Source organism: Notechis scutatus, chromosome 4 (genome assembly GCF_049901735.1).
Source record: "Notechis scutatus isolate UNSWTSFEM ecotype Mainland chromosome 4, rNotScu1.2, whole genome shotgun sequence".
Lineage (NCBI taxonomy): Eukaryota > Metazoa > Chordata > Lepidosauria > Squamata > Elapidae > Notechis > Notechis scutatus.
The window spans coordinates 121,187,551-121,203,017 of NC_142012.1; the positions used below are offsets into that span (position 1 = coordinate 121,187,551).

At 44.3% G+C, this 15,467-nt stretch overlaps 1 protein-coding gene across 8 annotated transcripts in view; it reads left to right on the top strand.

Moving 5' to 3' along the window:
* The window catches only part of NT5C2 (5'-nucleotidase, cytosolic II), a 68,058-nt gene extending 56,320 nt beyond the window's left edge, over positions 1-11,738 (top strand). For 3 of the 8 annotated variants that reach the window (XM_026665392.2, XM_087964620.1, XM_026665602.2), the window contains 3 exons: positions 71-131; positions 1,000-1,176; positions 8,125-9,715. In XM_026665392.2, coding sequence (XP_026521177.1) covers positions 71-131; positions 1,000-1,176; positions 8,125-8,358 — 472 coding nt within the window. In that variant the 3' untranslated portion in view covers positions 8,359-9,715. Of the gene's footprint in view, positions 1-70; positions 132-999; positions 1,177-8,124; positions 9,716-11,431 lie in introns of those variants that run through there. The other 5 variants (XM_087964619.1, XM_087964617.1, XM_026665522.2 and 2 more) reach the window with 5 other exon arrangements.
* Positions 11,739-15,467: the final 3,729 nt, after the last annotated feature.

Below are 15,467 nucleotides of genomic sequence, written 5' to 3' on the forward strand. Positions count from 1 at the left end.
GTCTTTGCTTTGTCCATGTTAGTTTTTAAAGCATCCTTATGTACCTCTTTACTGTTTTAAATGTCAACAGGCATTTGGATAGTAGCAGCAATGAACGTCCCGATATCAGTTCCATCCAGAGGCGTATTAAGGTAATGCTCACCATTTGGTCTTGGTGGTTTTCTTTTTGCCCCCTTATTAATCTTTCCCTTTTCCAGTTCTTCAGCACAATGCTGGAGTGAATAGCCCTAGCAGAAGGCAATAGCAATAGTCCTACTAGAAGGCTATTCTACAGGATGTAGGCCATGAAATGAGTGAAAAAAGGAACTAGGAGGAACTTGGAAGGCCATGGCTGCATTTGCCCATTGATTTTGGCTTTGTATGATATATGACCTCATGCCAAGGCTCTAGATATTTACACCCACCCCATTATGTGTAAACCAGTCTTAAGGAAAAATAATTGTAGAAAAACATTACAAAAACATGAGAGTGTATTGCTAAAATTATGGTTTGTGCATCAGAGAAAAAGTAGGACTGAATAAGTGGGATGATGGCTAAAGAAAGTAGAAGGCAGTGGCAACAATATATGTAAAACATGTGGGGAGACTAGAAGTTTCTGATCCATAAAAATTCTTTGTGTATGCTCTAGAGTTCAGTACTTCCCATCCCATTTTACTTATTCTAAAAATGCCTCCTTGGTTGTCAAGTTATATAAACACAAAGCCCTAATGGCCTGCTACTACAAGGAACAGTTAAGTTGTGAACAACATTCCCTAACATCCATTATCTATAAAAGCTTTTGATCTGTAACTGAACAAGAGGGTTCAATAGAATAAAGCATTATTTGTAATCCAGCAGGAACAAGTTTGTTCTATGTTTCCAATGGCATCCGTTTTTAATAAATGGAATTAGCATCCCCTGAATTAAATGGGAAACCCTTATATAGGAATTAAAGCTCTCACTTCTAGAAAGAATTGTTGATCCTGGCAAATGCTTACTAACTTCCTTCTCTGATTTTAGAAAGTGACTCATGACATGGATATGTGCTATGGGATGATGGGAAGTTTGTTCCGAAGTGGTTCCCGACAAACGCTGTTTGCTAGTCAAGTGATGCGATATGCAGATCTCTATGCAGCATCTTTCATCAACCTCTTGTATTATCCTTTCAGTTACCTCTTCAGAGCTGCCCACGTGCTGGTAAGTTGAAACAGATTTTCATTCATTCAGCTAGACAGAATGGTCCAGACCTTTTTCTGACTCTTCAAGATATAGAGTAAGGCATTCTCAACAGAAGAGAGATGTGGCCTAGTGTATCAGGTAGGAGGACATTGGCATTGCATACAGGAAAAAAATGAGGCTAATCAGTTACCTACATGATAAGGGTGGACCAGTGAGACCTCTTTTCTGAAATAACTTTCTCTGAATGCTAGTGAGATTGGGGCGTTGGTCCTTACCTGATACGCCCCTTCTAGGCGAGCCGCGAGGAGCATCCAGACTGTGGGATGTGCTTCTGAGTCCTCTTCTTTCAGGCTGAGCTTTAGACGAGGAAACGCTCCGCCCCTCCCACGTGGCATCGCGCAGCGTCTCCCCAGTTTTTTGCGATAACGAGAAGAGAAGTTATTAATCCTATCTAATCAACTATTGGCTCCTTGGCTGAAAACAGGAGTCCCCACCAGACGGAGATGCTAGGGTGGGGCTGGATGCTCCTCGCGGCTCGCCTAGAAGGGGCGTATCAGGTAAGGACCAACGCCCCATTCTCCCTCGAGCCGCTCGGAGCATCCAGACTGTGGGACATACCAAAGCTTGGCTGTCCTATGGGTGGGACTCCGTCTGGCCCGAAGGCCCCTCCGGATCATTGACAACCCTCTGTAAGACCCGCCGGCCAAAGGAGGCCTCAGCTGAGGCATACGTATCGATCTTGTAATGCCTGATAAACAGGGACGGAGAGGCCCAGGTGGCTGCCCTACAAATGTCAGCAATGGGGGCTTGTGTGGCCCAGGCCGCCGAAGTGGCTGCACTCCTGGTGGAATGGGCAGTTATTCCACCGGGTGCCGGCAGAGAATGGGAAAGGTAACACCTGGCGATGGTCGCCCTGATCCAGCGGCTGATAGTGGAAGGAGAAACCTTGAGCCCTAGTGTCTTGGGTTGAAAGGACAGGAAAAGAGATTCCGACCTTCGTAAGGACTGAGTGCGCTTAATATATATACGCAAGGCCCGTCTAACATCTAGGGTGTGCCAAAGAACCTCCCTGTTCCCGGAGGGTCTAGGGCAAAAATTTGGTAGAACCAGTTCCTGAGATCTATGGAAGGGCGAGTTAACTTTGGGTAGGAAAGTGGGGTCAGGCCGCAGGACGACCCGGTCTGCATGGAACACACATAGATCGCTCCTGACTGACAGAGCTGCTAATTCCGACACTCGACGAGCAGAAGTGATGGCTACTAGAAAAACTACCTTAAAGGTGAGGAACTGAAGAGATGACTCCCTCAAAGGCTCAAACGGAGAACGTGTAAGAGAAACTAGGACCTTGTTGAGGTCCCATGTGGGAAACCTGTGAACAGTGGGAGGGCACAGGTTGGTGGCACCCCTAAGGAAGGATCTAACCCGGGGGTGATGGGAAAGGGAGCCGTAGTTATCACAGGAGACCACTGTTGGGAGGGCAGAGACTTGTCGTCTCAGGGTGTTAGGTGCAAGCCCCTTGCGAAGGCCTTCCTGAAGAAATTCCAGAATCTGAGCCACGGAAGGAGAGAGAGGGTCAACCTGGGACCCACTACACCACTTGCAGAACCCCTTCCAAGTGGCATCATAAATTCGTGTAGTGGAGGGTCGCCTGGCGGCCAAAATAGTGTCGATGACATGGCTTGATAGGTTCTCGCTAGTCAGACGGATCCGCTCAACTTCCAGACGGCTAACTGTAGCCATTGAGGCTCCGGATGTAGAAGGGGCCCCTGAGAGAGGGAGACCCTGTCCGGGGATCCGCCATGGGGCGCTACCGATAGGTTGCGGAGGTCCGCAAACCACGGTCGCCTGGGCCAATAGGGAGCCACCAGGAGAAGGTCTGCCCTCTCCTGAATGAGCTTCTGAATGACTCTGGGCACTAGCGGGAGCGGAGGGAAGGCATATAGGAGCCCTGGGGGCCATGGGCAGCGCAGAGCATTGTGGTTCTCCGCCCGTGAGACGGATACCGGGAGAAAAACCGTGGAAGTTGTGTGTTGGATGGGGAAGCGAACAGATCCACCACTGGAAGGGCGAATATCTTGGACGCTTCCTCGAACAGGGATGGATGAAGTCGCCATTCTGCTTGGTCCACCGTGGCCCTGCTCAGCCAGTCCGCCTGGGTATTGTCTATCCCGGAGATGTGTTCGGCTTTTAGTGATAGAAGGTTGGCCTCTGCCCAGCGGCAAAGGCGCTCGGCTTCCCTCATCAGTTGAATTGACTGGGTGCCCCCTTGCCTGTTGATATGGGCCTTGGCCGTGACGTTGTCTGTGAGAGCGAGAACATGGCGACTGCGGATCTGGGGGAAGCAGCGCAGAGCCAGATGGACGGCATGGAGCTCTAGCCAGTTGATGCTGCATCTTTGTTCGGTCGGCGACCATTTGCCTTGCGCCGAGAGTGAGTTGAGATGAGCGCCCAACCGGATAGACTTGCGTCGGTAGTGACGGTGAGTCTTTGAGGCTCCGCAAAGAGGTGGCCTCTGTTGATGGCGGGATTGGTCCACCAGAGAAGAGACGTGAGGACCTTTGGAGGGACCTTGACTCTGATCTTCGAGTTGCTTCTTCCGGATCTTTGGAGCAGGAGCAGGAACCACTGGAGGGGCCTGCTGTGTAAGCGGGCCCAGGGAATAATAGAGATGCATGACACCATTTTTCCCAACAATCTAGAGAGGTCAAGCAAGGCCACCCTCCTAGAACGTCTAATTTGTTTGACCAGGGTTTGAATGCTAAGAAACCTCTCTGGGGAGAGAAAAACTCTCTCTGAGACCGAATCAATTATGGCACCCAGGTGGTTGATTCGGGTGGAAGGGGTAAGTTGGCTCTTTGCCAATTGACTAGAAACCCGTGTGCCCGTAGGGGCGGAAAGGGTGACCCTGGTATCCCTGACTGCCTGGGACTTGGACGGGGACAGGATAAGGATATCGTCCAAGTAGCAGTGGAGGCGGACGGGAATGCTCCTGAGGTGGGCCGCCAGGGCCGCCAGGACCTTGGTGAAGGTCCTGGGGGCGAGGCCAGCCCAAAGGGTAGGGCCACGTATTGATAGTGAAGGCCATTATAACAGAACCTAAGGAATTTGTGATGAGAGGGCCTGATAGGAATATGAAGGTATGCCTCAGAGAGATCTATGGAGGACAGCCAGTCTCCCGCCTGGTGCCTAGGAGAATGGATTGCAAGGTGTGCATTTTGAATTTGCGCTGGATAAGGTGACGGTTGAGCCGTTTCAGGTCTAGGATGGCTCTCCAGCCCCCAGAATGTTTGGGCACGACAAAGAGATGGGAGTAAAATCCCTTTCCTCTCTGAGCCGGAGGGACAGGTTGAATGGCCTGAATATCAAGCAGGTGATGGATGGCTGCATCCATTAATGCACGTTTGGTGGGATCCCCTGAGGAGGGGATGGGAAGAAAGCGATCAGGGGAGTGGATTTGAACTCGAGGCGAGACCAAACCTTATTGTGTCTCTAACCCATGCATCGGAAGTGGATTTGTCCCATTGGGCGGCGAAGTGGCTGAGGCGGCCACCAATGGGGAGGGAGAAGGAGGCTCTACCTTCTGCGGTAGGGCCTTCCTCCCGTACCCGAAAGGGTCTCTTATAACCACCCCTCGCCTGGTCCTGTCGCCTGAGTCCGTGCGATCCTGGGATCGGAAGGAAGGGGGTCGGGGGAATCTGGGCGGGAAGGGGGTTGGTAGAAAGGGCGGGGAAAGCTCCTCCGAAAGGGCTGAGAGCCCCTGGTCTCCGATCTTCGAAGAAGGGAAGGCAAGTACTTCCTCTTGCTGCGACCCTCGACCAGCAGGGGTTCGGGGGCCGGGCCAAACAGTTTGTCTCCTGTAATAGGGGCAGTGGCCAGCTTGACCTTATTCTTTACGTCCGCCTGCCAGTGTTTGAGCCATAGCGGGCGACGAGCCGTGACGTGGGACGTGATGACCCTGGAAGAGAATTTCACCGACTGGTAAGTGGCGTCAGCCGAGAACTCGGCTGCAGCCACTAGCTTCGCAATGTCCTGGTGCGCCCTCAGGTTGGAAGCAGGGACGTGTTCCCTGAGCTGACGTAGCCAGCGGATAGAGGACCTAGTGAAAAAGAGGCGGCGGTAGCTGACTTAATGGCCCAGGCGTCGGATAGGTGGGCCCTGCGCAGGGCCAGCTCCACCCGCTTATCCTCAGGTTTCAAGGCCTCTAGGGCCTCACTAGGTGTAGAGGAGGAAGCTAGACCCACAATAGGGTCATCGACCTCTGGAATGTTCAGGAGGCTGGACAGTGCCGAATCGAGATTAAAGAACCTCTTGTCTTGGCTAGAGGGTGTGGGAGGGGTCCCTGTGGAGGATAGTTGCTTCGCTACCAGATCTACGAATATGGGGGGGGGAAGGGATGACCTCAGCTTCAACCACTGGTTGGGTGAAAATGGAATCTTCTGGGCCCTCTGGGATGGGGGGGAGGTCAGCAGGGGCCTGGGAAAGAAGGCCCGAGACATTCTTGGCCTTAAGAAGGAGGGACTTGAACATGTGTGGTTTGAAGAGCCCCCCAAAGGAGGGTTGGTCAGTCGAAGTGCCCTCGTCCTCGGACATCTCCCCCTCCATGATGTCAGTCTCTAAGGGAGGTTCACTGTAGCGGGAGGAACCCATCTGGGAATCCTCCTCCTCGAAATCCCTAAAGTCCCCTTCCTCCTCAACCTGGGCCCCAACCGGAGGAGGGCTGTCCCTCTGAGAGAGTACCTGAGCAACCGGGGGGACCGGTTGTGGAAGGGATCTGATAGACAAGGAGTCGTGCTCGGAGACTCGAGGAGAGAAGCCTGATCTGGACATGTGCTGTAGTTCCTCTATAACACTCTGGCGGATGGCTGATTCCATCCAAGCCCTGATGTGAGGTGGCACCTCAGATGTAGAAGGTTCGTCCTGGCGCAGACCAACAGCCGTGGGTGTAAAAGTGGCTTCGGGTGTCAGACTCATCGTAGGACCGGGGGTCGGGAGACCCTGGGGCGAACTGCGCCTAGGTAGGGAAGAAAGGCCTGGGGGAGAGGTTGAATAGAGGTAGGGGGTGGAGGAGGAGGTAGAGACGGTTCAGAGCGGGACTCCCTTGAACGCCTGTCGAACTCTTTTTCTAACGCCTTGTGGCGCCTTAAGGCGTCACGTTGAGAGGCCTTGGAAGGTTCCTTGTCCTTTCTAGAGCCCTTAGGTTCCTTGTCCTGCTTGCGCAAATAGTGGGACTTTGCCTTGGCCTTCAATGAAGGACGTTTAGAGGAATTGTCGTCTGCCATATTGAACAATAGAGATTAATAAGGGCGGTTGGCTCGCCCAGATCAGGCCTGGATAAGGCCGGGTGAGGATGAGGCTGGCCCGCTCCCCCTTTTGGAATTTTACTTGTACAGAGATAACAGAAATATATATATATATATTTAGCTATGTAATCCTGTTTTGTTCCTTTCTGTAGTGCTTTTTTATATTCTTTATATCAGCTGAATATACAGGTACTCCGATATATCCAATATCTTAAGAGAAAAATTGCTGTACCAAAAATATTATTTCTTTTTTGTTATTATTCCTTTTGTATTTGGATCAAATATAAATTCTATTATAGTTATTTCCTTGGATGTATATCTCTCAGTGCCAAATCAGTCGAATAACGCCTGAGGCCTAGAGTTGAATAGGAGGCCTCTGGCAGCCAGCCTCCAGACAACAGAAAAAAAACCGGAGGGGGAGGCTGCAACTTCGCCCCGAAAAGGGCTCGGGAGGCCAACAAGCACTAACCAAGACTAGCCAGGCAGTTCGATGGGCAGCTAGGCTTTAACCCTAGGCCTGGAGATTTAATTCACCGCAGCTGAATATTAAATAAAAAGAAACTTTCAGCGCCCGGCCACGAGGTGGAGCCAAAATGGCGTCCTCGAGCTGAACTGCCTGGGCGCCTTCGGGACGGAAGAAAAGGAAGGCTTGGCCGGTCAGCTCGGCGCTCCTAAAGCCCTAGGGGCGATAGCCCTCCCGGTTGGCGTTTAGGGTGGGGGGGAATCCAGCGGAGGAGCGCGTGCCACAGGCAACGCGCAGGCAGCGACGCGATCTGATAAGGGTGGGGGGGGGCGTCGCGCTGAAGGCGCTGCGAGCCCGCAACTTCACCCTGAGGACAGGGAAAAAATTTCCCTTGAGTCCTGACCCTTTGCGCAGGAGGAGGAAGGAAGCAAACCTTATTAGGACGGAGGATTCAATGAAACAGCCAAGGAGCTCTTTGAAACGCAGCCTGATTCTTCGAGGCTGAGCAAAAGACTGGGGAGACGCTGCGCGATGCCACGTGGGAGGGGCGGAGTGTTTCCTCGTCTAAAGCTCAGCCTGAAAGAAGAGGACTCAGAAGCACATCCCACAGTCTGGATGCTCCGAGCGGCTCGAGGGAGAAAGGCTTGGAGCAGTTTGAAATTCTACTTTTAAGGAGCAGTTCTGAAAAATGATCCCCATGAAGACATATTGACTTGAACCCGAATTCACCCATATCTGACTGGTTCATATTAAACAAGGAAGCTACACAAGATATATTACACCTACATCCATATGACCAATAGGGTGCTTGCAGAAATACTTTGTAAGCAGAGTTGGTAATGGGCCAGTTAGCCCTCGATAAGGAAAAATTGCAGGCTTTCCTATACAAAGAGTTCCTCACTTACAACTCTCTCATTTTGTTAATGTCAGTAAATACTCACCACTCTAGGGTGACAAATTCCTCTGTAGGAGAGGCAGATTGTCCCCTGCTTTGTGATATAAATATTTTAGTTTTTCAAAATGTAAGCAACTTAATACAATGTTGTTGCACGTCTGTTTTAATGCATTGTTTTTGCTGTTGTAAGCTCCTTTGTGGTCTTATATAGAAATGAAAATCCATGTCAGTGTTTGCAAATAATGCAGCTAATGAGTCACCTAACTTCTTGGACCACTGAGGGAAAGATACTCTCTTCTCTATTGCAGATGCCACACGAGTCAACAGTGGAGCACACCCATGTGGATATCAATGAGACTGAATCCCCAATGGCTACCCGTAACCGCACTTCAGTGGACTTCAAAGATTCCGACAAGCGACATCAGCTCACCCGATCTGTTAGTGAGATTAAACCACCCAATCTCTTCCCTCAAACACCCCAAGAGATTACACATTGCCATGATGAGGATGATGATGAGGAGGAGGAAGAAGAGGAAGAATAGAAAATACTTTCATTAAATGTGGCTATAGCAGGAATTGGCAGGAATGGATTCCCCCCAAGTGGGGAATAATACACAAGCAAGCAAACAAAAACTAATCAGGAGCCCTTTATCTTTAGCAAGCTTATTCCTTGCAGATCTATTCCAAATATATAAAGAATGTGCTGGCTGAATGAAGACCACATATAGACAGCCCAAATGCATCCCCCGCACACACATAAAAAGGAAGGCTTGTTTATGTATTTTTTAATTCTCTACTGGTTCATTTCATTAAAGTAGCCTCTCAGGCAGGAAGGTTTCCATGACCTGCAGTAATCACAGCAATTATAGTAGTTATTTGATCCTTTAGGGGTGGAGTCCTCTCTCTCCTCAATCCCGTATGTGTAAAAATGGGAGTATTTTCAGGGTTCAGTTCATCTGGTCAAGCGCGGTCCTCTGCCTTAGCTCTACTGATTTCCAGCTTCTATTCATCTTTATACTTTATGATTGATGAAATACCATCTGTTCTTGGATGTCTGATAGGTAGTTTTCTGTGGCTGAAATTTGAAAGCTTTATCATTCTGATGGAGGCATGTGATACCTGTGTTCTGGAACTTTCTAAAATGGATCCTTATGCTTGTGCTTTGCCCGGATTATTTCTACTGGGGAGATCTATGCCTTTTGTGCTCAATTTTATGGGAGAAGGAAAATAAGAAGTGGTTTTGTATGCGTGCATGGCCTCAAAGAAAACAAATGCTCATGTAGTCCAGACAAAGAAAATTACAACCTTAAAAAAGGAAGTTTTATTTGCACCTCTTTTCATTACTTTATTATTGCTAAAACTGTAGCTCTGTGTCAGAGTGAGATTCTTTTTTTCAGCTAGCAGCCACTCGGCTCACTCCTACAGAGTTGGAATATGTGGCAGCAAATGGTTCCAGAGCCTTTACAAAAAAGAACGCCTTCAACAGGATGTCCTTGTTTGGGCCACTGTTTTTACCTCCATTCCAAGAATGAGACTCAATGAAGGTCAGCTTCATAATATTTGTAAAAGGCTCCGAGGGCCTGGCTTGTTGTCTTATTAATTACTTCAGGCTGTTAAATTAAAGCACATTTCCTGGTAGTTACTCTCTAGTGCAAGGCTGCCTGGGTTTCTTTTTCATATAAATAAGCAATTTCCTGGAGTGTAAACATATCTCTTACCATTCTGTGCCATTGGTGTATAGAAGACAGAAAAGAGGCCCTATTTTAAAATATTGGAATTTTTATTTTGAATCATTTAATAGTAATTATATTCCATTATTAAACACACTGAATTGCAAATCAGCAGGATAAGCTGGTACTGCTCTGACAGATCTGCAAATAAAAATTATGATATTCATAAGCAGCTTTTTATGTGTTTCTGAAAAGATGCAAAAAGGTAAAGTTATCAGTGTTAGACTGGCTAACCAAAAGTTTTACAAGCAAGTTTAAAGATATGTGAATAACATCTCATCCAGGGATAATTACCATTATGAAAAGTACAGATGTTTCATGAAATGTAGAGCAATTCTGGGATATTCAGCTCCCATTATCCAAACCTTATTGCATTTTGCTGTAACTTGATGGCAATGGTGGGCAATTTGGATTTTGTCCAGAGGTTAATCTTGGAATAGAAATGAATACCTACATCATAATGAGCTGTGTATTATCAGTGCAATCAGAATTGGAAGAGGCTGCCCATAGGCAACAGATCGAGGTTGTCTTAGGAGTTCCAACAACCCACACTTAACCAATTGCAATCCTGTTCTGTGTTATTGTGGATTTCTGCCTTGTGAACCAGCTCTTAGTTGCCCCATCAATAATTTCACCAAGTTGCAGTCATCTTGTCTTAGTTTGGAAAAAGAGCTTTTAACTGCTCTGGTGGTAAGTATAGTCAGTTCAACTACTACTTTTATTTCTAAAAGAAATTATTTACAATGGTAGCAAGCATTTCCAGCAACCCTTCAAATTTGTCCTCAACACTTCGATAGGAAAGAAGATGATCAAAAAGTGGGGAATGCTGGAAGGTGGGATTTGTTGCCAGTAGTATCATATACAGCAAAATAATTTAGATCCTCCAGAGCAGATTTGAAGAAACCAGAAGTACAGAAAAAAGAACCCAATTGTGGCAATGGAGACTCATTGATGTAAGTCCAAATATAGCCAATTGTTTGCTCTGGTCTTAAATGTAGCTTATGCCTTATAGATTTCCTCAATAAATCTATATGCAAGTCTCAGTGTCTAAGGCATTCTGGTTGTCCTGAAAAACAGCCCGCAGCAAAAATGGTCATTGCATCCAACAGTGATTTGTGGAGTCCTGTTTTATTCCACGAGTACAGAAATGGTTGATTGACATGTCACCATGCCATCTCAGTCACATGGAGAGAGCAGTGTCTCGGTATATTAGGCATATATTTTAATATTTTGAGTAGTTTTCACTAAGCGTCGTGTATTTGTATTGTTTCTGCAGTAAGCTCATACTCCAGTAAGCTCATACCATGTTGTATTAGTTTTCACTTCCTTTTAGAAGAAAGCAGGAAACAAAATCTGTTTAAAGGGTTCTTACTTTGCAGCACAAATTCAGCCAGCAGCTCTTCTGTTAAAACCTTCTTTACTTTTGTTCGCCACGGAGATAATTTAATATGGTTGCTTTATTTCAGTGCGGCATCCTACTAACATTGAGGGATGACTGGCTTAAAGTTGAGAAGGAATCATTGTTTTTGGTGTCTTTAAAAAAAAAACCTAAAATGCATAGAAACAACTGAAGTATATGATTAATATTCATTAGATAGATTGACATGAACACTGCAGCCTTTTTTATCTAGATTAAAAATAAATGTATATGTCTTATGTAGGAAAGAAAAATTCCATCATCAGCTTGTTCAGTATATAATAACCATGGGCTTAATTGGACACCCAAATCTTCCATGAATACTAGAAATAAGAATATCACACTAGGAGGGAAGGAAAATTGGAAGGCCAGCTAGTTCTTAATTTTATCTCAAATATTTTTTTAAAAACACAATGTTTTGCTTCTACATGAAAACAAATACCAGCATAATGTTCTCTCCTTTTCTAGCTGGTGACTGACCATTAACAAGACTGCAAGTAATCATTCATGAACAACAAAGTCAAATCCTGACCAAAGACTTTCGGAAGTCAAACATTCCTTTGGAAGAAGCCTTCCATTCTCCCTGGAAGCTACTTTTAGAAAATTACCATCTTGTCCTCTTATTAACAAAAGATGATGCATGGAATGTGAAGGAACCACTTAAAGAAAGGTCAACAGAAAAAACACATTTATCTAACAGAAATAAACTGCTTTTCAATAAAATTGCAAAATATACAAATAAATCAAGTTCAAAATAAATAGAATGAATTGTCAACACCACTGAGTAATGGTACACTCCACTGGGATTACAGATTGATTATGAAATGTGTACATTCCACTTGTGCTTTTTCAAAAATTATATAAACATAGTATGGAATACTATTGGGTGTCCCACTTAGAAGAGAGAGAATGCATAGTTACAATGCAACATTAACAACAACAAAAAAGAGTATAGATATTTTGGAGTGCAGTAATAAGTGGAAACAAATTGTGTGAGGAGCCTCTGAATTCTTACCAAAGCATGGTCAGCAATCAGCAATAATGAAAACTGGAATCCAATGCTTGGAACTTTATAGTTTTGATATACTGTATTACATCTGTATAAATCTGCAATTCTGTGCAACATTTATGAGGGAGAAAGATATACTAACTCCATTAGAAAGCTTTTCCTGAGATGTAATTAAGTTTCAACATGACCTTAAGTGTAGCTACTGTATTGTAATTCAGAGGTCCCCAACCTCTGGGCTACAGACTGGCACTGGTCTAGGGTGCGCCAGAAACCGGGCTGCACAAACTAATGAAGCCCCATCTGTGCCCACATGAGATGCAGGAAGCATGTGAAACCACGCTCCCTATGGTCTGCAGAAAAACATCTCTTCATGGAACCGATCCCAGGCACCCAAAAGGTTGAGGGCGCTGTTGCAGCTCATGCAGAAGTACAAATATTTTTGAGAAAGAACATTCTGTAGAGATCCAGATAAATCTCTGAAAAAAATGAAGTATAGAATTAAGAGCTCTAAGACCTAAGCGTGAAGTATGGTATTCTCCTTTATTGTTACCTTCTCCCTTACAATATCAGTTTAATTCCTAATCTTGAAAATTATATTGTGATTGTTTTCATTAATTCCTTCAAATCCATAAACAGGTTATTTAGAAATACTACAGCCAGTTAAGAAATGTAAATACAGTGGTAGGATCAAGCCAAGAGGAATTACAGCTAAGAAATGACAATAACCATAAAATCTCAATGTATGAAACAGTAAAAATAAGTGGAAGAAATGTACATCATAAATAACAGACAGTTCTTAGAAACCCCTTATACAATGGCTATTCTGTTTCAGTAACAAATTCTAGCCTCCCATTGTGCCTTTAGTTTCAGCACCTTGTTATTAATAGCACAAATGTGCTACAGATACCCATCAAAAAGTGTACACATTTCCCTTCTTCATCCATGAGCTAACCTAGATGTAGATTGTGCAACCGTGCACAATTCTCTGACTTCTAAGCAAAATTAAACAATTTCTAAGGTCAAGTGAGCGACAGCAAAATATCAAGAGGCTCAAACACTTTCTAGCACCTCATACGTTTATAAGAAATTATGTTTAACCCTGTATTCATTCTCCCATCTTTTGAGTTCAAGGCTCATTGCTGTAATGTTAATTCAGTCTACACATTTATTCTAGGATTAACTAGAAGATGGTTTAGTATCACTCACTTTATAAAAAGATATGTCATTGCAGCATTGCTACAGCAGCTAGACAGGCACTTCAGTGGAAATAATGCTAACTGCCAGAAGTATGTTAGGAAAAGGATACAGGAAGCATGTAGATCTTAACTGGTTGCCTATTGCGATAACATTTTACACATTACAGAAAGGAAATGAACCCTAACCAGCAAAGTCACCCTATTCTAATCTAGTTCCATCTGCAGAGCTACTTGTGTCAGACTGTCTTGGGGATTGGCCTAGGAGGAAGCGGTACAGATTATGAAGCGTCTCGTGGTACATAATCCAAAGGAGGCAAAACAAGGAATCACTGACTGCATTCAATGCTGCAAAATATTCCACGCCCCTGTTTTTTGTTATCATGAAGATGCCATATTCTAAAGATCACAGGAAATGCTGTACAGAATTCAAGGGCTGAAACAAATATACTTTAATTTACAGACATGTTTTTCTTCTGTGATAAAATGGAGGCGCTGTATTCTGGTAGTTAAAATAAATAAGATCATTTTGACTTAAAAGCAAGAATATTTGTAAAAAGCCAGCTAATCAGATCCCCAAATACAAAGCACAGATTTTCAGATATAGAGATTTTCACACATAGATGTAAGAATGATTCTAACTGGACATTAGAATAATGCATAAATGTGCCTTCTTGTTCAAATGTTGCCTTTTTTCAATCGAGAAAGTCCAAGCACTCAAGCTTTGTTCAGGCCACCATCATAACCACCACTCTGCCAATTTAGCAAATGTCTGAAAATGGAATTAAAGCCTTTCTTGCTTGTGAGTTGCCATTGTTATCAAACTATCAAAATACACATCACTTGTTGGAAATGTACAGTCATTTGGACATGTTGGACTAATTATATCTTGTATTAAGAGTTTAATGTTTCTGAAACCCTTTCCAATAATTCTTTATTACATTTACCTGAGGGACAAGGCATACGTATGTCTCCATGGTGGATCTAGCAATATTGCTTTTGTCTTATCAGCCCTGAGCATGAAACATAATAATTACTTGTGGGATTCCACCTGCACTCTTAATTGATAAATAACATCTCTGGGCTGTCTTAATTCACACAATAACCACCTTGTGAGAGTTGCTCAAAATTACAGAACTACTTATATATGAAGGAGTTTATTGCTACAAGCAGTCATAACCACGTAGCTGTAGCTCACTACATGGAATAGCCATCCCTACAATTTCAAAACAGTCTCCAGAGATCTAGTCATTTATATAGAGGAACGTAATATGATCAGAAAGATAATATATACATCAAAGTAGAGAAAAATGTGTTTATGACCATTGGATCAACTGATATTTTTTATTGCTGGATACTATACTACCTGTTTCCTAAGGATGCCAGAACAGTGAAAAATCGGCTTGGAATATTATCCATCATACTACCACAAACCCACAGGACTGATTCCTGACACAAAGATATAAAATCTCTGTGCAAGACTTGGTAAGTTTAGAACAACCATACTGTACATGAACATGAAAAAAAGAAATGTTATGCTCAAGTACCATTTCTTCACATGCCAGAAGGGGTAAGATGGTGCTATATTTCATTTTTATAAAGATTAAAAGGCAGAGGAATTGGGGTATACTGGGGCGGGAAGTGGATGATTAATGCTTATGTATCAAAAATATAAAGGATTTAATACTTAGGTTATATTGTTCTTTGCTTTCATACATGCCAACATATTTCACATGGAATTGGAAATTAGCTCCTTAAGAGAAAGCATACAAAATATTTTGGAAATTAATTATGCAAAAGTATGTAATTTGATTTACTGCACTTCATTCTTCAATTGCATAGCCCTAATCTTCAGCCACACTTGGATGATTCATGGTTACACAGCCCAAATGTTAAAAGCTGTGCATTTAGGTGGCTGGTTAAGATCAGTGAAACTTTGCAAATCTTCTGCACCCACAGCATGCAAATTTAGAGAGAAAACATTTGGAGCTAAGTCCAACTGCAAAATGAAGATAATGATCTCTGAGATCTTACTTCACAGATAAAACATTTCAAGAAATAATTATCACTTTATGGAGACTTAGAAATGTGTTATCCTAAAAGGTATAAGGCATTCACATTAGTAAGTGCAAAACTAATTCACAGGCAGTTGAAGAACTAGTCTAAGAAAAAACAAGCATGGTTCAAAAGGCTATATGTAAGACTTATACAAAAACTTAATGACCAATGCTGACTAACAAATCCCAGAAGAAGAAACAGCGAAAACATGAGCAGTAGAGCAGTGGGACAAAGAGCCCAGGAA